Genomic DNA, 24,196 nt, shown 5'->3' with positions numbered 1-24,196 from the left:
TTTGTGTTCATAATAAATTAATAAAATTTTTAAAAACTAAATGAATCAGTAAATAAATAAGAAAATTTTCAAAACATATCATTAAAAATTGATCAAAAAAAAAAGATTAATTCTATTTATCAGAAATCTATAATCTAAATCATCTTATTTTTTTATTAAATAATTTATTGATATGAATATTATTGAAAATTAATAGAAAGGAGTAGAAAATAAGAAAATAAACATTAAAATTTCATGCAAAATATCATTTAAAGATACAACTTAAAAATGATAATACATACTTTAAAATAAGTGCAAGAATGTGTTTTTATGAAGAGATTATTTTATTTTACTTGAAAATAGAGCACTTTATTATTTCTTAGTCAATATTAAAGAAAATCTGATATGAGAGTATTATGATTGTGTTTTTATTTATTTATTTAATTAACAATTTGCTTGAATTAAAGTATATAATTTTCAAAAGATTTATATTAAATTAAACTAAAAATTTCATGAATAAGTCAAGCCATAAGCCAATCTTTGAACAAAAAAAAGTTCCTTAAAATCCACCTTTTAAACCTCCTTAAAAATAAGAATAGGCTAATCCTGCTGCTCCTTCTTAGCCATAAGGAGGGGGTAGAAGTATCAACATAAATACTCCTGAAATGATTAAAAAAATAGAACTTCATATATTAGGTAAACATATAAAGTTTTTTTAACAAAAATTAAAAAAAATGTTATAACAGGAAAAGATAGCTAAGTTGGGCCATTTAGTGGTTATAATTCAACTGTTTAATCAAACACAAGTCTTTCTAGGTAAAAATTATACAGCAAAATTTGTTTTTATTTTTTGAAGAGAGTAGATATTTAGTTTTACATTTTAAATTGCTGGTTTAAATATATAATAAAATGTTATTTTTTTATGAATTAAATTTAAAATATATATAATCTTATTTAAATAGCTCTAGAGTTTATGAAAACCCAAAAGAAAATCCATTGCTCGCGTCTTTTGTGAAGGAATTAGTTTCATATGAAGTAAACGAAAGATATAAAATCTTGATAGAAAGAAATTAAAAGTTAGAGGAACAACTCAAAACATCTCACAAGCGTTTAGAATAGCTTGAAACAAGCTTTTAAAGTTAGCAAGAACTTCAATCATAAGGCAATAATACAATAATGGATATATCAGAAATCCATAGTGTTATAGGAAATAACTAGTAAATAGAAGAGCTTACTTAAAACTATACAAACATTAAATAAAATGTAGAAAATCTTAAAAAGCAATTAGATGAAGATATCAAATAGCAAGTTGTTACTACTTTAGATAATATCTAATAGAAAGACAGTAAAATGTCATAGATATTAGAATAGATGAATTAAAAATATGAAAATAAACTATAGTTGATTGAGTAGTAAATCAAAGTCTTTTCTTAAGGAAATGGATCAAATGATAAAGTTGATGGAGTTGATGAAATGACAATAAAAAGATTAGAAGCAGAGCAATTATAAGTTCAATCAGAGTTAAAATAATTAAAATAACTCTTAGAAGCCCATTAATAGGAACAAATTCAGATAATTAATTAGAATTTTGGTAAATAAAAATAATTTATTTTGTAATTTATCTTGCTAAGTAAGTATTTAAATATTTTATAGATGAGAAATTAAAGAATATCAACAAGGAGTTTGAAAAACTAAATAAATCTATTACAGATATGAAATAAGATGTAAAGCCAACCTTTTAGTTAAGTTGATTAATCATATATTTTATTTTAAATATCTAGATAGACTCTTCTATTTAAGAAAGAAGCTTAAATACATCAATACTTAAAGATCAAACTGATTATTAAAAGTAAATTGAGATATTGCAGAAGAGTATTTAGGAGCTTTCTTTGTAAAAATAAGCTCCTACCTCTGAGTTGGAAAGAGAAAATAAAGACCTTAAAGAAAAGTTCTTTAAATATTAAAGAGAAACAAGCACTCAAATAGAAGAGCTCAGAAGATTAATTCTTTCAAACCCATAAATGATGATGGAAGCTAGCAAGGGGTCTTTTAGAAGACAAGCAACATATGGAGAGGAATATGGTGGAGTATATGATGGTTCCAATTTCTAAATGTATTAAGATTTTAAGAATAGATAACAGTCTTCAGATAACGATTTAGTTGAAATTGATACATATGGTTCTATGATGAATTCAAAAGTTAGCAATTAAGGTGATTTCGAGTAATCAGTTTATTTAAATAAATCATTCGTTATTATAAAAATATTTAAATTTTATTAAATAGGTATAAGATGCAAAATAATAATAAGGACTTGGAGTATGAAATGTAAAGATCTATTACATTTGGTGGATAAAATAATGAAGATAAAAATAAATAAAACTAAAATTAAGACCAAGAATGGTTACAAAAATATAAGTAACACGAGGAAAATGTTGAAGAGCTTATTAATAAATTTTCTTCGAATACATTTGAAGTAGACGAAAATAATGATAAACCATAATAGGTTAGTGGTAATAAGACAAACCCAAATTTAATTCCAAAAAATACTGATGACATATCTCTTAGAACCAAGTAGCTTTCTTAAGAGATGCCTGAAAGAAAAAAGTAAGATGATATTGGAGGTGATGTGAAAGCAAGTTTTGATGATATGAAAATAAACTACGATGGGATATAGAGCTTTATTGATAATTATTAAAAGTAAGATAGCAAATTAGCCAATTTACCAAAAGAAACAGAAAGTTAATATGAAGTATAGCAATCATAAAACTAATAAGACTTGCCTCATGAACTTTTACAGTCAGAAGTCTCACTTACTTCAGGTACTTCACATGAACAAATTTTAAATAGTTTAGGCTACAAAGAACAATCTGAAGAATCAAATGATAATTAAGTAGACATCAAGATGACTTAATCAACAGTCAGCAATAATTAACCTTAAATTAAGATCTCTACACAATCTTAGCCTATAAATGAAATTATTGAAGAGGAAGAATAAGGAGTAAAATATTTATTTAGTCAAATCATTTATTTAATATTTAATTTAATTAAAGGAAACATTTGTGTTTGATACAAAATCTAAAAAGTTTAATAACATATCACCACTCACATCTCCATAAAAAATGACTGCCTCTTAAGCAATGAGAAAATCTTAAGAATTGAGTAAAATAAATAAACAAATTCTATTCTTAAATTAATTAGAAATTAAATATTATTTTATTTAAAAGAAAAAGATCAGCTAATAGAAGTCAATGTTCATGATCTTAGCTTCAAGGATGAAGATAATAAATAAATTTATGAGAGTTTATGTGGCTCTCATAAGAATATTCCTTTACTTGATGATTAAGAAATTAAAGAAACAAGCTCATAGAAAACTAACGATATAGGTGATTCCTAAAAAAGTTTAGATTAAAGATCTTCTTCTAGAGACTTGGCTTACAGTATTATTGTAACTTAACCTCCAGATTAGGAATCTATAAAGATTAAATAAGAAAACTAGTAGAATACTTAAAAGGAGGAGCCTATATAAGCTTAAGAAAATCAAGGATAATCAAACTTAAAAGAAAGTTAAGAAAAGCAAAAGCCTTAAAGTATTGTAAGTGCTCCCCATCCTGCTAAAGCTGATGATACCATTGATGATGATGAAATATAAGGAGAAGATGACGAACTAGAATAGTCGAATAAAAAAGTTAATGAAACTGATTCCCAAATTTAAGAAAATTAAGAATAGCCTGATTAGTAATTTTTTGTAGAGAATAGAGCTGAGTATGTTTTGTCATCAAATGTATAATAAGGTAATGAAGAAAGAGAATCCTTATAGGCAGACACTTAAAGCTAAGACTAAGGCCCATAAGTTTAATATGAGGAAGAAGAAGAAGTTGTATACTAATTGGATGAAAATGGGTTCTTAATGGATGAAAAAGGTAACTATATTTTAGGAGATGATGGTGAGATGGTAAAACTTGGCGATGATGATATTTAATATTTAAGACAAACAAACATGCTTGAAGAATTTTGATAAATATTATCCTAAAAATTATATATATAAAAAATAATTAATAACAAACAAAAAATTCTAAACATTAGTTTTATTTTATTAAGTATGTCAGAGTTATTATTTCAGTTACTTAAGTTTTTGTTATGGCAAGTTAATTTTTTTTCATTTTCAAACTATATTTTCAAGTATATTTTTAATAAAATAGATTTCTAATTTATTTTAAATAAACAGCTTTAAATTAATTTTATCTTTGAAAAAATGAAAGAAAGAAATAAAAAATTTTCATCAAATTAAAAAATAAATATAATTTTTTTTACATAATTACATCTTAAATTAATTAATAATATCTTTAATTTTAATTATCAAATTAAATAAATGTTTGTTAAAAAATTATAAAAATTTTGTAAAATATTTTCAAAAAATCAATCGAAATATAATAAATAAAACAGTCAAACATTTTTAGAAAAAGTAATGAATTATATAGAAAAAATGTTCTTATGAATTTGGTTGATTATTTTTAATATTTATAAATATATATTTTTTTTTAAATTTGAAACTCTTAAAAGTTTTAAATAATAATATTTACTTTAAAAGGCCTGCAGGAATTTACTAATTTTTAATTTATTAAAATTGTTGTTGTTTAAAGATTAATTAATATTCATTTATTTTAGATTAGCCCAGCAAAATTTTGGAGAAAAAAGAGATAATGGCCACGATTAGAAAGTTATAAGGAGTTTTAGATAGAGATGATAAGGATAGAATCTTAATGACCTTACAGAACTTAGTTAAAATATGCGAGGCAGACGGCCTTTATGAATATCCTGAGATGAATAATAAAATATATTTGCACCATAAAGGGTTTTATTAAATTGAGAATTTAGATAAATTCATAAATTTAAAGACAGTTTATTTAGAAAATAACATGATTTAAAAAATAACTGGACTATCCTGTCTTAAATAACTTTAGCATCTTTTTTTGTAGCACAATACTATTAAAGAAATTGAAGGATTAGAAGAAAATAAGGAATTAATAACATTAAATATTTCACACAATATTATATCTAAAGTTTCTGGATTGGATTAACTAAAAAAACTTGAAAATTTATCATTAGGGTCTAACCAGTTAAAAGACTTCGAAAGTATACATAAGCTTAAAGATTTACCATCCCTTTCTTGCCTTGGCTTAGAAAATAATTTTATAGCATACGATCCAAAAATATTGGATGAAATATTTACTTAGATGCCTAGCTTAAAAGTTCTTTATTTATAAGGAAATGACTATACTCATGAGTTTCCTTACTACCGCAAAAAGATGATTGGAACTCTCAAACAACTGACTTATTTAGATGAAAGACCGATTTTTCCAGAAGAAAGAATTTTAAGCGAAGCCTTTGCTGAAGGAGGAAAAGAATAAATGCAAAATTTATTAAAAGACATAAATGATAAGAAATAAGAAGCAAAAAGGTTAGAATAAATTTAAAATTAACAGAAAAATGCAGAAGTTAAGTAAAAAAGAATTATCTTCTTTGAAAACAATTTAAAGAAAAGCTTAATTGAAATTGAAACCCTAAAGAAGAAGCTTAACAGAGCTCATTAAATTAGTGACCCATATTTAGTTAATTAATTAGAAGAAAATTTAAAAAAAGAAAGAGCCCTTTAAGAGGACATTTAGTACACTTTGCGTTTGATGAAAGAAGGATAGAAAAAAATTCAAGAAACTCAATTACAAAAATCATAAAATACTTAAAATAAAGAAAATATGTAAGATAATATACCTGAACTCAAAGCATAAGATAATACATCATTAATTTAATAAGATGATATTGAAAAATTGTTGAGTTCTTTATTATTAGGTACAAATAGAGAGGAAGAATTTGATGAAGATAATTTAATTAAACAATTGGAAGAGACAATTTAGTAAATTGCATAAAAAATAGGTAAGGAATCTATCGATCTTACAAATCTAGTAAATACAAATTTGGTAAAATAAAAAGTTGAATAATTTAAAACTGAAAACCCAGACCATCTTAGAAAAATCCAAGAAAAAAGGTTTGAAAATATAATTAAATATAGTAACTAAACTCAAGATGAAAATGATGAAGACATTCATATAATTTAATCAGAAACATCTACTTAATCTAATTCAGCATAACAGTCTGAGTAAAATTATTTAGATGATCTTGAATGAATGATTAAACTAATAAATAAATTACCTATGTATAAAATATACTAATATTTATATATACGTAGAGATAGATATTGATTAATTAAATATTCAAAGAAGGGTCTACAATTAATTTTCAATTATTTAATTCAAAAATATTTTTGTTAATTTATTTTATAAAGCATAAACTTAAGTTATTTAGAATTTTTTAATTTATGGTTTCTTTTTGAAATTTTAAAATGAAAAATATTCAAATTTTGTAATATATTAAATGATTTATTTACTAATAAATTTTAACAGCTCAAATTAAGTTTTTTAATTTAAAAATATATTATTTAAATATCATACTAATAATTTACCATACAGAATTTCAAAAGATTTCAAATTTAATTAAAAGAAGTTTTTATTTTAAATAAATAAACTTCAAATTAAAAAATTTTATAAATTAAAAATATAATTTGCTTGACTTGAAATAAAAAAAAATGGAATAATATCTGAAAAATAAATATTATTAAATAACTAATGGAAAATAGTTAAATATTAACATTAAAAGCGATCCTATAAAACAATTAAAATAAGAAATAAACTATTTTAAGTCATTTGTTTCAATAGTTAAAGAATATTGTGAAAACGTAGGTCTTTAATTATTTATTAACACAGAAAAAAACTAGTCTGACAAAGGATACATATCATAAGTTATTATAAACGAAAAAACTTTTTGTTAAGGTAGTGATTTGATTAAAAAGATATCAAGAGAAATAGCTTGTGAGAAATTTATTTAAAAATGCTTAAATTAAGACTTTGAAGTAAATGAGGAAGATTATTATGATTAAGGTGAAGAAGTTAGCAATAGCTTGGATTTTTCTAAATTAGACTATTATGATCCCTTAGTAAACTACTTATATTTTCTGCAAGTTTTTTAAAAGTAAGTTTATTTAAATTTTATTTAATTAAACATTGTTTATCAATAAAAACTAGCTATTCAAAAATACCTAATTTTAAATTCAGATTTAAAGATAAGCAGGGTTAGAATGAAGTTGTTGATTTTACTTATAAGGATTTATAAGAAGAGGGAGTTGGAATAACTAAATTTTAAGCAAAAAACCAAGCAATTTTTAAAATGCTTTAAACACTTAAAAAAACGAATGAATTTCAAAATTTTATGAAAAAACTACCTGAAAATTAAAATTAAGAAAGCTTGAAATAGCCAAATATCAGAAAGAGATAAAGAAAGCAAAGGAAGCAAAAATAGACTTTTTAAAATTCAAAGTTAATCAAAAAACAAAAGAGTAATGATATTTAACAATTGATTTTAATTGATTTGGATTCATAAGCAAATAAAATAAAATATAATTAAACTTAGTAAGACATTTCAAAAGAAACATAAAGTGAGAAATAAAGTTAGATTAAGGAAGAAATGTTATTTAAAAAAAGAGAAACAAATTAATTAGGTAATCAAACAGATTAAAATAAAGATTAACATAGTTAATTTATCCAAATAATTTAAGAACTAAAGCAAAAAGAATAAAACTAAAATTAATCTAATTAAACTTTAGACAGTTTATCTTTAAATGAAATTATACCTGTATAAAATAATGAATCTTAAATTAAGTAAGTTAATAAAATATAGCCTACTTAAGAAAGTTAAAATTCATAAGATAAATAATTAAAAAGTAAATCTTAAAGTTAAAATAAGTAAGCTAAAGGAGATGAAATTATTTTAGACGATTAAAATTCTAAATAGCCAATTGTCATAACTGATTATGATAAAACTCCAAAAAACACTTCTTTCATATAAGATAGGTCTGTTATTTTAATAAATATTGATTAAGAAGTTTCTTAGTAGGAAAATTTAAAGATTCTATCTAATATTAATTCTAATTAGTCAAATTAATTATTTAAAAGCCAATAGAATGAACCAGAGGAATCAAAATCTAATGAAGTTAATTCATAAAATACAGAATAAATAAATTCTAAATGTTAGAATAATAATTAAATTAATTTAGAAGTAAGTAAATATTTAGACTAAAAATTGTTTAGGGTTGCTAATAGTGCTCTATATAACTCTCTTACATAAAAAGTCTTTGAGTATCTAAGCTATAACTCTATATCTTAAGAAACCTATATCTAAATTGCTAACATGATTGATAATATAGATGTGTTTAGTTAGGAATGCTAACTAGGTGTTGTATTCTTTTAAATAGTAGGTTCTTTATTTTATAAAATTGTCTGCAAAGATTAAGTTATTGGAGATATTGTTATTGTTTGTGATTCTAGCATATCAAACTAATCTGAAGAGAATACCAAATTAGAAATTTTTAAAAAAATTAAATAACTCTCTGTTGGATCTAAAGTTTAATAGTATTTCAACTGTATGAGCCTGAAGTAATTAATTAATTAATTTCTTATTTTAAATTATAAAATTTAAATTAAATTAAAAAAATAGAAATAATAAAATCAAGTTAAAGATTTATATTGAATTTATTTAAGATAAATTTCTGAGTTTAGAGCTTCATCATTGGAATTATATGAAATGCTATCACTAATTTATCTTACAAAGTTAGTCTATTCAATCAATTTTTATAGCAGTCAGAAGGCTGAGGAGTTTTTATTTGAATAAAATTAATGTTTGTATCTTAGATGCATTCATAATATTTGTTACCAAATAGCTCTAATATATTGAACCTTGCCAAAATATTATTGATATAATAAATTTAATCATTTTAATTGGTAACTATCCTTAAATTGATAATCTAATTTTTCTTGAAAACTTTATGGAATTTCATAAAAAAATGATAAAAAAAGATTTAAATGAACTGAAAAACCTTTCTTTGCTATTAAAAGATCTTCCTAAAGAAAAAATATTTGATTTTCTCAATATTTAGCAATTAAATTAAGAAGCTATAAATAATGAAGTTCTATTAATTTAATGAGATGTCATAATAATTTAAGTTAATAATAAAAAATAATATTGCTAAATATTAAAACTTGTGTTTTTTTAATTTTTGATTATCAATTTTTATTTGTATTGTTTATATTGTAGCAAAGATTTGTTTTCATTTTTTCAATTTCAAAAAAATAATTTAAAAAAATCAAGTTATAAAAAAATATTTAAATTTTAAAGTAATTAATGATTTTATTTTTACCAAATTGAGATAATTATTTAACAGTTAACAAACAAAAAAAAAATAGATAAATCATGTAAAGTAATTATCAAAAAATATAGATATAACTATTGGTAAAGTAATGATGTTTGTTGAATATCCACAAAGAAGCACTTTAGACATTTCTTTAGCAGTTTTTGGAAAGTAAAGTGTTGATATTATAAGTAAATTAATTGCTGGTGGTACTGCATTGCTTACTATTGTTATGAAGTGTAAGACAGGATCGTTTACTAAATTGAATAAATTAAAAAAATATAGAGTTATCCAACCAGAAAAAGGCATAATCAATAATCTAATTATAGTAATAGACAGAATGGTTTTTTTGCTTATTTTTGATTCCTGAATTTCAGAATTAGACCTTTCCGAAGAGGAATTATAACTAATATATAAATTTCCTCCAAGTGTTATTAGTACCAGTGGTAAAATTACATGACCTACTGAGGCACATGATTAGAAAATAGCTCTATTTAACATTGAACCTTCTTATATAAGAATTTCTCTTAAGGGGGGTATCATACATACAATTACAGAGAAAAGAGACATCATAAATGGTGGGTTTTTTAATAGATTTTTGATTGCTGATTCCTCGCTTTTGTTTGTTTCATTAGGTTAGGGAGAGGGAACAGTTGATCTAATAATTGGATCTTATAACTCAGCTTAGTAAACTCTTTTAAAAGATTAGCTCACATCATTCATTTCTATTTACTTTTAAAAGTATTTCTACTCTTAATCTATAACAGACTATTCTTCGTACTTTTTTTTAAGGTTTATCAGAATCTATTTAGCAAATGTCCATCTCATAACAGTATTGATAAATGTATTAATCATTACATACTTAACTGCTCTTTATTCACCATTTATAGGGCTTTCATAACCTTAAGCAAGAGATATTTAATCTAAGTAATCTCTTAGAGTATGAGATAAATTGAGTTGCATATTAGTTGTCATTGCTAATCCACTTCCCAAAATAATAATAGATTCATATTCGTTATCTTTAATAATATATTTATTAGCTAAATAACCAACAGTCATACCTAAAATAACACTCAAGCAACCAATTATCATAGGGATAAGCCACTCTTCAATTTATGTCATATCAAGAGTTTAGACAAATGAAGAAAAAATTAAGCATGGAGTAAAAATTTGCTCCACTAATTTGCTCAAATAGTTTAATTTTTCTTAATCAAGTAGCTTAATATGGCAAAGGTATAATCCTATAGATGCCTAGAAAACAATTGAAGCTGTAGCACTTATAGAATCAAAAATAATTTGTTCTATCATATTTATCAAGATAGTAGTTAATTTTTATCTAAAATAAATTAAAAATCTAAAAATATAATTATTAAGAAAGTATTTTTCTTTAAACAAAAATAACCAAAAAAAAAAGCTAGAAGTAATGCTTCAATGTGCTTATATTTACTTACTTTTTTAAAAAATTCAGTAAATTATCATAATTATAAGCTATTTAAATAAAATAAATAGCTATTTATAATTATAAAATAAAATGTTTGTATAAAATTAATGATCTAATTTTAGGAAAAATTAAATAAATTTAGTTAAACTTTTCTTTAAAAGTATTCAATTATTTAATTACATTTGATACATTTTATGGTGATTGAATTACATTTTATAAATAATTAATTTATTCATATCTTAGTTACATTTTAATTTAAATTAATTGTTTAAAAGTAAACAAAAAAGTAGTAATATATTTTAATTTCATATAATAAAATGTTATAATTAAAAAATATATTTGTTTTTATTCAAAAATTTTGTTTATTTGTTAGTTTCAAAAGGCTTTTAGATTAAATAAATGAAAAAAAAGTTAGGAAAAATTTTTAAAATATAATCTTAATTTAGAAATAAATATAAACAAAAACTAACTTGAGCACTTTCTTTCTCAAAACGATTTTCTGTTAAAATATTATTCTAATATAATTTTATTTTATTTTTTAATAATAAATTCTACTTGATTCAATTATAGAATGAAATAAATATTTTGTAAGACAATAAAAATAAAATAAAATCCTATTTTAGTAAAGACATAAACAAACAAACACTAAAATGGATACTTTTTTTAATTAATAACATAGTATTTTAAAACAATATGCTTTTCTTTTTACAAATTCTACTTTATTCAATGAGAACCAACTAATTATTTGTGCTTATCGAGATTTTCCTTAAAAACTTTTTCTAAATCTTCTCTTTTTTTATTAAAATGTTAACGGGATTTCTATTTTAAAAAAAAATAATTAATCAGCTTTGAAATATCAATCATATCAATTTATTAGAAAAATTTCAAAATAATATTTTACTTCATATTCTTAAATATCATTTTCGTTACTTTTCATAATTCCTTCTAATTCAGTTTTAATATCTTCTTTTGACTTCAAGATAAAACTTTTTATAGAAAAAAATAAAGTCAGCTTAAAAATATTTTTATTTATTTAAAATAATTTTTGAAAATATATTTTAATGCTTCTTCAAATGCTTTCATCCTTCAAATACTTGATCTAATCTTTAATCGATAAATTAATTTATTACGCTCTTCCTATTTATTAATAATATACAATTAATATGCAACGTAGTTGTTAAAATGTTGTGAAATACCTAAGGGTCTGTATGCCTTTTACTCAGGAGCAACTGATTCAAGTTCTCTTAAAGTAATTTGACCTTTCATAATATTTCTCTTGAGAAAACTAATTGAGTTTTCATAAGCCTTAGATTTTTGGACTGCAGCAATAATATCTCTTTCAGTTTCCAATATCTAAATAATTCAGAATAAATAAATTTAGAAAAATGAAAACGCTAATATAGTTAAATATTATAGTAAGGAAAGTTATCATATTATCTGCTATTAATTAATTATTACGCTTCTAGCTAATTCTTCTCTGGTGGACATTTTTATTAAATATGTATGTATTTATTTTATTAATATTAACTTGTTTTTAATTTAATTGTTGTAAATTATAAACTAAAATGCGAAAAAGTATTATGAATTTTTTGATTATTTATATAAAAAACAAAATAATAAATAATTAAATTAATTACACACAAAGAAAGAAAGATACAATTTTTGAAAATATAAATAAATTTAAATTTTTTAATTATAAAAATATATATGCAAATTCTTAATTAATTATTTATATTAATTCTTTTTATTTAATTAATAATTCCTAAAATCAAATACTATATATCTCCTTCCTAAAATTAGTAAATTAATTATTAGTTTCTTTGAATGTTTATTTATTTATTTAATTATTTCATTTTTTGAACCTTTATGATTTTTAAGGTTTTTTAGAATTACATTAATTCGCTTTACTCCATATAAAAAAATACACATACATTTTACAATATTTAATTTATCAATTAAAAATTATGAAATAAAATATTTTAAATCATTTTTTACCCTTTTTACCTTTTTTCTTTTATTATTCCATTAGCAATAACATTTCTTATTCTTCTTATTATTTTCTAAGTAGTTCTGCAGCTTCTTTCTCTAAATCTCTTGGGTTTTTAATGTTATTAAATCCTTCAGCATCTTTAATTATAATTAATATTGACTTAAATGTTATTTATTTATTTAAATTATAAATAAATACCTTCTGGTTCATCATTTATAAAATTGCCTTCAAATATATTGTCTTTTGTTAAATTTAAAAATGTGTATTTTCCTTTTCCATGCATTTTATCATCTTAAAATTCTCCTTCATAAGAATATCTCTTAATCTTGTCAAGAAGATAACCTTTTGATTTTGTTATTAGTATTAAATAATTTGCAATGCACATATATATAAAGTAATACAAACCTTGCCCATGTCTTTTGCCATGTTCCAAATATCCTTTATAAACAATGTTATCTCCGAATAGAGACATTTCGCAATAACCATGTGGCACATCTTTATAAAATTCACCATCAATAACATCACCATTAGGTAAATTCAGAATTCCTAAATAATTATTTTATTTTTAGTGATTAATATTATCACTTATTTTGAAGCTTAGAGTTTATGTTAGTTAGGTTTTATTGAATATTCTATTATTTCGTTACCTTTGCCTATTTATTTGATAAATTTTAAAGATTTTTACATATAAATTTGCTTATTAAATACCATGTTTATAATTTTAGCACCATTCTCCTGAATAAATCTCTCCAATTTTTGCTCTAAATTCACCTTATCCTTCTCTTTCTCCAAGATGAAAGTTTCCAACATAGGTATTTCCATTTGCATATATCATTTTACCATATCCCTCAATCTCACCTTCGATAAATTATCCCTTTAATTATTATAATTTATTCCCGTACGATATATTTAGCGTGATTATTATACAAAAAATATACTTCATAAAATGTTCCATCTTTCATTCTTAGAATACCCTGTCCATGTTTTTTTCCATCAACCCATTCTCCTTCATATTGAAAAAAGCTATTTTGGAATGTATAAACACCTTTTCCCTATCTTTACTTTGTCCACGGATCTTTATCTCCCACATAAGTCTTTTAGATAATTAATATGACTTCAAATATTTAATTTTTGTTTGCTTTGATAAATCAACTTCTCTATTTTGTTTCATTGTGCTAGTTTCGAATTGGCTTGTCATTTCAAAATGATTGAATTTAGTTTAAAAAGCTGGTTAAAAAACAAATAAAATTCAAAGTTAATTTTTGGAATTTATAATATTAATTTAATAAGAAAAAGATTGAAACTCCTACATGAATTCTAATAAACCAGATAATATCTCTAAATTAAATGTTAAAAATTATGAATATCAAGAAAATCAATTCTAAATTTTATCACAAAATATATAATTAAATTAAAACAATTTTTTAATCAATTATAAACTCTATTTTTAATATAAAAAAATATTAATAAATTAAATTAAATGATTTAACAACTTTTTAATTTTAAGAAAAGAAAGAAAAAATTAAATTAGATTAAGTTTGGCACTACAAGATTATAATAAAAATTTTCTTTAAGTATAATAAATGCTAAAATAAAATCAATTCAGCTAAAAAAATAATATTTCATTTATTATGTAATTTATAAACAATCATCACCAATATTTATTTGTATAAAATTTGGTTTAAGTCAAACAATACTTTTAAATCCCTTAAATGAGTTAGATATTCATGAAAAAAAATTTAAGAAAAAAAACAAAAATATAAAATTTAGGATTTGATGATCAGATTGTACAATTTTAATGAAGTGAGTTTGGTTTACAAAAGAAAATAATTTTAAATTATAAATAATAATATTATATGATAATTTTATAGCCTTATTCAAAAATCAGTAACTCTACCTTTTCTTTCCCAATCCCCAAATCTTGTAGGTTCTGGACCTTTAACTTTAAAACCTACTTCTTCGGGCATTCCCCATTCATTCAAATTATTTTCTAAGTATTCTTTTCTTTTTTCTTCTTCAGTCATATTTTCTTTTTACTTTTTTTGTGGCTGTAATTGCTCAAATTTACCTAAAGGTGTTACACCTTCATAATCTTAATATTAAATTTCACTTAAAAGTCCTTCAGGAGATAACAGTTTTTAAATCTCTTCAATAGTTGGTTTTCTTCCAAAAAACTCAGCTGCTGTTCCATCTACATGAGGTTTTGGAATACTCTTATCTTCTGTATGAGATTCTAATTTATTTTTATTCTTTTAGCACCCGAAATTATATTTACAAACTTCTATGAATGATTTTGAGTTAACTGTATTAACTTTTAAAATTCTTAACACTCTCCCTATCATATTAATAATTATATAAATTTCTGTAAACGGTTTGCTAACGCTGCTTAATGTAAGTTTAAATCTTGTAGATTTCACTAAATCCTATAAATTTTTTGTTTGCAAATTTCAACTAATAAAATTAATTATCAAACAATACATTTAAGAAATATTAAATTGAGTATTAGAAATAACCTTATGAGAATAGTCAACAAAAAGTAGAGAAATTTCCTTATACTTCTTTGTTCAAGAAAAATCTAGTATTGATTTACTCTTATAGAGTTAAAGATTGTTTAATAAATATATTTAAAAATAATTTTTTAAATAATTGATAAAAACATCATATTTATATAAATATTTTTATTTATTTAATTTCCATTCTTTAATGATTATTTTACTACTTAGTTTAAACAAATATGTGCTTTTATTATTAAATTTAATATAACACATTTTTATTAAATATAATCGTTTAAGTTTTTATCTAAGCTTTTTTATTAATCAACTATTTAAATTAAATATTGTAAAATATATTAATAATAGTTTATTTATTTTAATGTTATTGAATTAACCATTTTTAGCTATTTAGTTAATTAAAGAAAAATAATGCATGTTAATATGTATTTATGTATGCATAATTTTAATTATGTTCTTGTTAATAATATCTAAATCTTTTTATTCATTTAAGAATATCTTTTATAAAATTAAATACAATTAAATCAATCATAGATAGGAAATGAGAAAATTTGTTTCACGCTCTCCAATTACCAATGAAGTGTTAAAAAGTTTTGATTTTGTTACTGACTCTTAAGTGAAGAACTAAATATAGTTGGCTAAGAAGGGTTTTGATACTCATAAAAAGTTAAATTTTAAGTAGAGGTCTGAAAAATTGATGAATTTGAGCTAATTAATAACCACAAATGCAGAAAAATATGCTGAATTAATTACAACAGAAATTGGTAAACCGATCACTTAATCTTTAGGAGAAGTAAAAAAATCTGCTGCTCACTGCCGTTATTACGCTGAAAATTTAGAAAAAATACTTAAAATTGAAAGAGTAAAAACAGAGGCTAGAAAATCATATGTTATCCACGAACCTTTAGGTATCTATTAAAATAATTTTTTAAACTAATAAACTAAAATGATAATTAAAATATAGGAACTATTTATCAAATATCCCCTTTTAATTTCCCTTTTTGGTTAGTGTTTAAAGGAGTAATTCCCATTATGTCTTCAGGTAATGGTGTTTTAGCAAGAACTTCTGACTCTACTCCATTAGTAGGATTAGCAGTAGAAGAGTTATTTAGAGAAGCAGGTTTTGATAGTAATGAATTTTAAAATATTTTTTCAAGTCCTGAATAGCTTGAGAATATCTGTGAATCTAAATTTATTCATGGAGTTTCTTTTACAGGAAGCACTTAAGCTGGTTCTAAAATTGCTTAAGTAATTACTTACTTTTCAAATGAATTATGTTTAAATTATTATGGATTGAACTTTAATAATTGTTTTTAATTAATATTTAAAGGTTGCTGGAAAATATTTGAAGAAATCAATAATGGAATTGGGTGGTAGTGATCCTTTCATTGTTTGCTTTGATGCTGATTTAGATTTAGCAGTAGAATTAGCTGTTAAGAGTCGTATTGCAAATGCAGGTCAGGTTTGTATTTCTGCTAAAAGATTTATAATATCTGACATTATATATGATAAATTTGTTGAAAAGTTGACTAAGAGAGTTCAAAATATTAAAATTGGTGATCCTTTCAACCCTTAAATAGAATTAGGTCCTCTTGCTAGAAGTGATTTACTTATTAATTTATAGAAATAAATTGAATAAAGTGTTTAGTAAGGAGGTAAATTATTATATGGAGGTGATAGAGCTATTATCCATGGTTTAGAAAAGGGTAATTTTATAAAACCAGCTATCGTTGAAGTAAATTAGGAAAATATTCTTGCTTAATAAGAAACGTTTGGACCTGTATTTGCTTTATTAAGATTCAAAAAGGAAAATGAAGTTGTGTAGATTGCAAATAATAGCTTGTATGGATTAGGTGGCACAATTATTAGTAAAGATATTGATAGAGCTGAAGAATTAGCCAAGCAAATAGAAACTGGATCTGTTTTCATAAACGAAATGAATAAAACAGATTCTAGATTACCAAGCGGAGGATGCAAATTAAGTGGATATGGAAGAGAGTGTTCTCATTTTGGTACATATGAATTCACAAACATCAAAACAATTTGGATTTCTTGATACATATTAGATTTTAATTCAAATCTCTCAATAAATAAAAGAAAACTAGAAAATAGTTTTATATCAAAAAATAAGCATTTTGAATGAAAATTATTTATTAAAAAATTTATTTTAAATTTTATGTTTTGAATTTTTATATTATAATTAATTTAAAAATAATATTTTTTTAATTAAATGAAAATTTTTAATTCAATCATACTTTAATCTATTTTAAATGAACCTTTATTTATGTAAAATTATTTGTGAGCTACTTTATTTTATCTCTTTGGTTATATTATGAGTTATATTTATCTGCAAAAAAAGATTGAAACATATTTCAGGGCATCAAATTAAAGAAAGTAATTTTAGAGTTGTAATAAAAGAGAGATTTATTAAAATTTAATTATTTTTACTTAGATTTATTCTTTAAAAAAAAATTAGTCAGTTAATACTGTTAAAAAAGAAAAATAAATATACTTAGCCTTTAAATTGAAGTGAATGAAATTTACATTATTTAAGATTCTAACAACACAAAGAAAATAAAAATAAATTGTGATTTTGATAAATAGTAGAATTTATTGATTTTTTAAAAATTGGATAAGCTAGTCAAAACAAAGAAATTCTTAATCATTAAAAAATATTGAAAATTCTTCACTCTTAGAAACTACCAGTGATTAATTAGTTAAATAATCAATTAATTAAAATAAGTAAGTGTTTTAGTTTTTACATACGATATAAATAAAAAGCATATATTATTTAAGATTAGAAGCTCTGCTCTATTTCATATTTACTGTAAATGAATGATTTTTTTTAAATCAATTCTTCATCTTCAGTTCCAATTTTAAAAAGAAAGCAAGCATCTTTAAATAAAGGAACAGATTATGAAGCTAGTTTCGAAGTAAATATTCTAAGTTTGATTGCACATATATCTTATTTTTTGATTTGCATTTTGAGTTATCGCTAAATTTACAATATAATGTAGAGTAATTAATTTAATATAATGAAATTTTAAATATAAAGACTGTAGTGGAATGCTTATCCTTCCCAAGTTATATGAGAAATATTAATCATATCAAAAGAATATCTAAATGGGTGATTAAAAATTCAGAACTTTTCAGTAAAATCCATAACTACAGATTATAGAATGATGCTCTAAAAAATGAAGATGAAGATAATTTAATTATAGCGATTCTTTGCTCATCTAATATAGAAGTATTTTAAGAATCTTAAACACTGTACAATATAAGTAAAAAATAGAATAAAATTTAATAATCTTTTAATTTTTAAGGATTTAAAAAAATTACAATTTAATAAAACATCATATTTAAATATCTTAATTTTTATTCATTCTTTTAATAGAGGATAAGCCAGAAAAGATGTATATAATACTAGAAGGAACACTAGAAGTATTTGTCCAACCAAAATAGTTACATTCTTTAACTAGTTTGATCAAATCTAAAGAAATATGTGAAGGTAATTCAGTAGGAGACATGGATTTATTTTCTAATACAAATAGAAATTCTACAGTGATTGCTTAAAAGAAATGCATACTGTTATCTATCAAAAAAAATATATTTGATGCTCACATCTTAGAATTTTATTAATATAATTTTACTGATGTGATGAATTTTATATTTAATTTGAAAGTATTTGATGGTATAAGCAATAAGCACTTATTTATTAAATCTTTCTATGATGCATATTCACAGTAGCTTAAATATTCATAAGGTTAACTAGTATTCAGTGAGAAAAATTAGCCTGATTACGTTTACTTTATTTTAACTGGATCCTTCCTTGTAATATAATATTAGCAAATTTTTTTAATTTGTAATCGTTTTTTAGGTTAAAAGGTAAATAGAATAAGAAAAACTCAGAAGTGAAAATTAAAACCAAGTTTTTAGTGCTAGTTTATAGAATAGTAAATAGAATTCCAATAAATAAACAGAATTTGATCTAAATATTAATTACTAAAAGACGTAGAAGATATAAATTAATGTAATTTTTTTTTTTAAATTAAAAAAATAAAAGACTTTTTGATAGCTATTTTAATTAGAGAAGGGAGATTTTTTTGGTGAAGAAGATATTATTGAACATAATTCATAGAGGACATTTTAAGTTTAATGCTGTTCAATATTAGGGGGTGAGCTTTTGTAGTTTAATAGAGAGGTTTTTGAAAATATATTTATGAAGCATTTTGCTATTGAATAATTCTTTGTTTTGAATTTGCCAATTAAAAGAAAATTAATTGCTGATAAAATTTATTAGAATTCAAAGGTTCTTAAGGCAACAATTCCTAAAGAAAATAGCTACCATCATCATTATTTTGATAAAGAAAAAAGAGAGAGTAGGTATTAAATTTACCCTTCTTTGGATAGCATGAACAACATCGCTTCATAGAAAGGCTCTAATATAAACAACTATACAAATCAATAATATGATAAGAGTATAACTTCGTTGTCTTATATTCCAAAGAATATTGATGAAATTTAGGAAGAGAGAGAGTAGTACGATGAAGTCAAAAATAAAAATAATTATCAAAGAAGCTAAAAGAATTTTAAAGTTAACTGCATTGGGAGCATGAGTGAATTATTAGATTACGCTTAGAAATCCATTCAGATGTTACATTAGAATCAATAGATTACTAATGCTTAAGAATAATAGAATCAAATTTAAGATATGACTTTAAACCAAAAGTATTAAGATACAATGAAACCTCATAGCAATAAAATTGGATTGTATTATTTACCAACAAAAAAAAGAATCTCGTCTAATGATCTCTGCTATTAAATAGAAAATTAATCTGATGAAAATTTATAAAAGTAATCAACAATAAATAGCATAAAGAAAAAGATGTCTTAAACATTTGATTATAATATGAACAATTTTATGAGAGATAAAATTCAATTATAAAAAAATGTTGTATTTCAACAGAAAAAAAATAAATAAAAAATTATTTAAGTGCAAACTTAAAAATAAAATGGCTAAAGATCTAAGTCAGATGAAAATTAAATTTCTACTATGAAAAGAAAATCTAAGCCAACTGTTACTAAATGGACTAATTCTTTGAATTAAAAAGATGAAGAAATGGTTATTTAAGGTGAGATGTCAAAATAGTTCCAAAAAAATTTGAAATAAATTTGTTATAAATTTGGGAAATAAGACTTTGACTCCTTAAAAATGAGTTTAAAAAATCATATTAAAGATAAAAACTTTAAAAAAATATTAAACGCCAACATATGTAATGCTAAAGGCTTTTAAACAAATTACAATTCAAATTATGATAGAAGCAAAGGAATAAATGATCTTTCTGAAAAAATTCAATATGTATAAAAGGTTTAAGATAAAATGAGTTAAAAAATATTTAATTTGGAATCTTCATAATTATAAAGAGAGTTAGATTATACTTAGAATGTATAATTTAATCAAAATGAATTTTAGCAATTACAAAAATCATAATCTAGCTAAAACTTTTTTAATTAAAACCTTGCTTTACTTGACTCATAATAAAAACCAAATTAATAATCTAAAAATGATAAGCTAGAATTTTCAGTAAATTTAATGCAAAAAGTCTAAAGCTTTTCTGAAAAAAATCCGAACATAAACTAAATAAGTTTCGGAATGAACTAATCTCCAAAATCTAGCATCGATTATCTGGAACCTATAAATAAAGAAAGTAATTAACTTTAATAAAATACTGATAGCATAGATGAGCATTAAGAAATTTTAAAAGTCCCTAAATTTAATTAGAATCATTTTTCAAACAAATTTTAAAGAAATAAAAATTAAAATGTTAATGAAATAAAACAAATTAACTCCTCAAATATAGGCAATTAAATTGATCTAAGTTAAGAATATTTAGGTCTTAAAATGCTAAAAATGCAACAAAAAATATCTAAGTAAGAAGATAAAACAAACTTAGAATATGGATAAAATGAATCTTAAAAAGAAATAAATTAAAATCGATAATAACAGGATAATAATTTAACATAAAACAAAATATGTTCAATATTTAATTCAAATAATAAATTTATTGAAGAAAATGAAAAAACTATTAATTCTCCTTAGAGTGATTAAAATACTCCCAGTAGCAACCATCCATTTTCTACATTTTAAACTCAATACGCAATTAATAAGAATTAATCAGAATAAAATAAATTATTTTAGTAAAAGTTCAACAAATTGCGTCCTTATTCATCATCTTATCACTAATCACCTGTAAGCTAAATTAATTAAGGAGCTTAAAATATCACACAAAACTATTACCCAATAGACTATTACTAAAAAGCGAATTATATCTCTGAAACTGAATAGATGAGGCCAAGCTCTTGCAAGAGTCGGAGCACAAAAAATTTAAGTTAGAATTTTATAAAATTATAAAATAGCAAGCTAAATTAACAAATAAGCAAATAATATTAATTTAGAGATAAAAAATAAATGAATGCTCTTTTAAATATTAAAAAATAATTTTAAAACCAAAATAAAAGTTTTAGTCCAAATAACAATGCTTAAAATCAAATGAACAAGATTAATGCATAATCTTATCTGCATATGATTCAAAGTCATAAAAAATATGAAACAAAAGAGTAATTCAATTTTGATTCACCTAAAGTCAGCTAATTTCCTTCTTCTGAATAGCTATAAGATTTGCATAGTGATAAAAGTTAGAAATTGAATAATCAAAATTGTAATTAGAACTAAATGTAAAGTAAATCTTAATTAAATCAAAATTTGAATAACTCTCTTGCATATTTTCAGTAATATATAATCCACCCTTAATAATAGAATATTAAATATCACTTTCATAGAAAAGTAATTTCTGATGTTAGCAAATGCAATATAAACAATCCTCAACTTAGTAAATTTTTCTAACAACAATCATCTTTAACTAACAACAATAATACAAGTAATCAGATACATTCCTAATAAATAAAATAGCAAGTATATTTGCAATAGCCTTAATAAATATAGAAAAACAACTCAATTATGATTAACAATACAAATTAATAGCGCTTAAATATTTTATCAAGAGAATCTGGTCATCAAGAATAAACTGAAATAATTAAATAAGAAAATCAATAAAATGAAAGCTATCCTACTTTATTTTCTCCGGATATATTTTATTCTCCTTAACATGCAAAGAAACAAAGAAAATTTATAAATTTAAATAATTCATAAATATCTTAAAACGGAGAATGTTTTAATTTAAAAGAAATTTCTTAACAAAGTACTAAAAATTTAAGTTAAAATCAAATTAAAATTCCTAAAAAAACTATCGATCAAGAATAATAAACTACATAAACAAATTTATAGATAGATGAAACTCCTAAATAAGCTATAGAAAAATCTTAAAAAAATATTGAAACGACAGAATAAGCAAAAGAAAAATGCTAATAATCTGTTGAAGCTCCTTTGATAATAATTGAAAAATGTTAATATAAGGCTTAAACATAAGAATAAACTGAGTAAAACAATTAAGAAGAGAATAATAATCAACAAAACATTACCAAATATTCCAAAATTAAAAAAAATTAAATTGAAATAAAAATTCCACCTAAAAAAATAAATATAGACTTTTAGTTAATGCTAGAAAATTAAAAACAAAAATAAATTGAAGAAGAGAATAAAATTGAATCTCCTCCACTTTTATAATCTAATCAAACAAACTCCTATGAAAATTAAACACCACAATTTTAAATTGTAAAAAATTTCAACTTCTTAGCTAAGTAAATATCTCTTAATAGCAGTGTTCACTCACATTACTAAAACTAAGATTTCAAGACTAGTTTCAAATCAATAAACTAAGACAGCTTAGAATAAAATAACAATTAAGAAGACATTTAAAAAACAGAATAAAAGTCCTGCGTTTAAGTAATGTCATAAACTCAAATAGATAATAGCACTTCTTTAGAGTAAAACTTACAGTAAAAATAATTTATAAGCAATTCATTAATAGAAGATTTTAATCTTCAAAAAAAGTTAAATTCATAACTGTCAATTATTGAAACTATCAATAGCCAAAAAGTAATTAGCAATTAAGATTAATCTTCATATAATTATAAATCTTCCTTATCTGAAATTGACTAAAAGTATAAATCTTAAAAATAAATATAAAATAAAAGTATCGAGCAAGAAAATTAATAATTAAAAAATAATATTTGTAAAAATGACCAAAACAAAGGATAATAGAATCGTTAATAACTATTTAAAAATCCTATTATCAACTAAACGATTCCTATAATAAATGAAGAATAAACCTTAGATTAATTTAATTAAGAATAGGTTAAAGATGAAAACTTGAATAAACCGATGCTAAACGGTAGTATGACATCAAACATAAGTTAATTCTAGAATTTCATTGACTCTCCATCTTTAATAAGATTTAGAAACAATAGCTAATTTTCGTAAAATAGCATACATGATTAAATATCAAAGTAAAATTTAATTGATGCTCCATCTTTAATAAGGTTTAGAAATGCTAGTTAATTTTCAATAAACAATATTAATGATTAAATATCAAAGCCAAATTTAATAGATGCTCCATCTTTAATAAGGTTTAGAAATAATACTTAGTTCTCGACCAACAACATAAATGAGTAAATATCAAAATAAAGTTTATTGTTTGGACAAAATGATTTGGTGTATTTTTCTAAAGCTAACAAAAATGAAACTACATAAAAGAATATGTTAGAAGTTCTACATCATGACAAATATACACATAATTACCAAAATTAAAATCTTTAAATCATAGATAATAATGATAATTATCCAGTTAGATAAAAGTCAAAGTCAGCTTATAATAAATTATGATTAAATATAATTCTTTTAAAGTAAGATTTGTTAAAAATAAAAAAATATTTTTGCTTACATTTGATAAATAATTTTATTGTTTTAACTTATTTTTATTCAAATTCTTGTAAATAATATCTTATTTATTGTTAGTTACTCA

At 22.2% G+C, this 24,196-nt stretch overlaps 8 protein-coding genes across 8 annotated transcripts; 5 read left to right on the top strand and 3 right to left on the bottom strand. All coding sequences in view use genetic code 6, as the record gives it.

The window, feature by feature from the left end:
• Positions 1-443: 443 nt before the first annotated feature.
• TTHERM_001106189 (hypothetical protein) lies at positions 444-3,994 on the top strand (the record flags this gene model as incomplete). Its single annotated transcript, XM_012799573.1, has 8 exons — positions 444-675; positions 726-795; positions 942-1,570; positions 1,633-1,703; positions 1,761-2,200; positions 2,263-2,977; positions 3,030-3,138; positions 3,204-3,994. The coding sequence occupies exons 1-8, from the start codon at positions 492-494 to the stop codon at positions 3,992-3,994; spliced, it is 3,009 nt and encodes a 1,002-aa protein (XP_012655027.1). The 5' UTR covers positions 444-491.
• A 685-nt stretch (positions 3,995-4,679) lies between these two features.
• TTHERM_01106180 (dynein assembly factor 1, axonemal-like protein) lies at positions 4,680-6,161 on the top strand (the record flags this gene model as incomplete). The annotated part of the gene is made up of 1 exon (XM_001030279.1): positions 4,680-6,161. The coding sequence occupies one exon, from the start codon at positions 4,680-4,682 to the stop codon at positions 6,159-6,161; it is 1,482 nt and encodes a 493-aa protein (XP_001030279.1).
• A 392-nt stretch (positions 6,162-6,553) lies between these two features.
• TTHERM_01106170 (hypothetical protein) lies at positions 6,554-9,070 on the top strand (the record flags this gene model as incomplete). The annotated part of the gene is made up of 3 exons (XM_001030278.4): positions 6,554-7,062; positions 7,116-8,522; positions 8,584-9,070. The coding sequence occupies exons 1-3, from the start codon at positions 6,620-6,622 to the stop codon at positions 9,068-9,070; spliced, it is 2,337 nt and encodes a 778-aa protein (XP_001030278.4). The 5' UTR covers positions 6,554-6,619.
• A 264-nt stretch (positions 9,071-9,334) lies between these two features.
• Positions 9,335-10,582, bottom strand: TTHERM_01106160 (transporter protein, (auxin efflux carrier), putative; the record flags this gene model as incomplete). The annotated part of the gene is made up of 1 exon (XM_001030277.2): positions 9,335-10,582. One exon carries the CDS (start codon positions 10,580-10,582, stop codon positions 9,335-9,337), a length of 1,248 nt encoding a protein of 415 aa, XP_001030277.2.
• Positions 10,583-11,264: 682 nt separating this feature from the next.
• On the bottom strand, positions 11,265-13,119 carry TTHERM_001106138 (prefoldin; the record flags this gene model as incomplete). The annotated part of the gene is made up of 6 exons (XM_012799572.1): positions 11,265-11,534; positions 11,617-11,701; positions 11,846-11,852; positions 11,912-12,068; positions 12,174-12,842; positions 12,904-13,119. 6 exons carry the CDS (start codon positions 13,117-13,119, stop codon positions 11,439-11,441), a joined length of 1,230 nt encoding a protein of 409 aa, XP_012655026.1. The 3' UTR covers positions 11,265-11,438.
• Positions 13,120-14,582: 1,463 nt separating this feature from the next.
• On the bottom strand, positions 14,583-15,047 carry TTHERM_001106135 (hypothetical protein; the record flags this gene model as incomplete). Its single annotated transcript, XM_012799571.1, has 1 exon — positions 14,583-15,047. One exon carries the CDS (start codon positions 15,045-15,047, stop codon positions 14,583-14,585), a length of 465 nt encoding a protein of 154 aa, XP_012655025.1.
• A 709-nt stretch (positions 15,048-15,756) lies between these two features.
• On the top strand, positions 15,757-17,271 carry TTHERM_001106132 (NAD-dependent succinate-semialdehyde dehydrogenase; the record flags this gene model as incomplete). The annotated part of the gene is made up of 3 exons (XM_012799570.1): positions 15,757-16,123; positions 16,180-16,463; positions 16,546-17,271. 3 exons carry the CDS (start codon positions 15,757-15,759, stop codon positions 17,269-17,271), a joined length of 1,377 nt encoding a protein of 458 aa, XP_012655024.1.
• A 691-nt stretch (positions 17,272-17,962) lies between these two features.
• TTHERM_01106130 (aldehyde dehydrogenase (NAD) family protein) lies at positions 17,963-24,057 on the top strand (the record flags this gene model as incomplete). Its single annotated transcript, XM_001030274.2, has 5 exons — positions 17,963-18,148; positions 18,271-18,496; positions 18,610-19,046; positions 19,093-19,245; positions 19,291-24,057. The coding sequence occupies exons 1-5, from the start codon at positions 18,047-18,049 to the stop codon at positions 24,055-24,057; spliced, it is 5,685 nt and encodes a 1,894-aa protein (XP_001030274.2). The 5' UTR covers positions 17,963-18,046.
• Between the last annotated feature and the right edge of the window lie 139 nt (positions 24,058-24,196).

Source organism: Tetrahymena thermophila (genome assembly GCF_000189635.1).
Source record: "Tetrahymena thermophila SB210 genomic scaffold scf_8254454, whole genome shotgun sequence".
Taxonomy (NCBI): Eukaryota; Ciliophora; class Oligohymenophorea; order Hymenostomatida; family Tetrahymenidae; genus Tetrahymena; species Tetrahymena thermophila.
The sequence above is the reverse complement of the archived record's forward strand: the minus strand, read 5'-3'. Positions and strand labels throughout refer to the sequence as shown.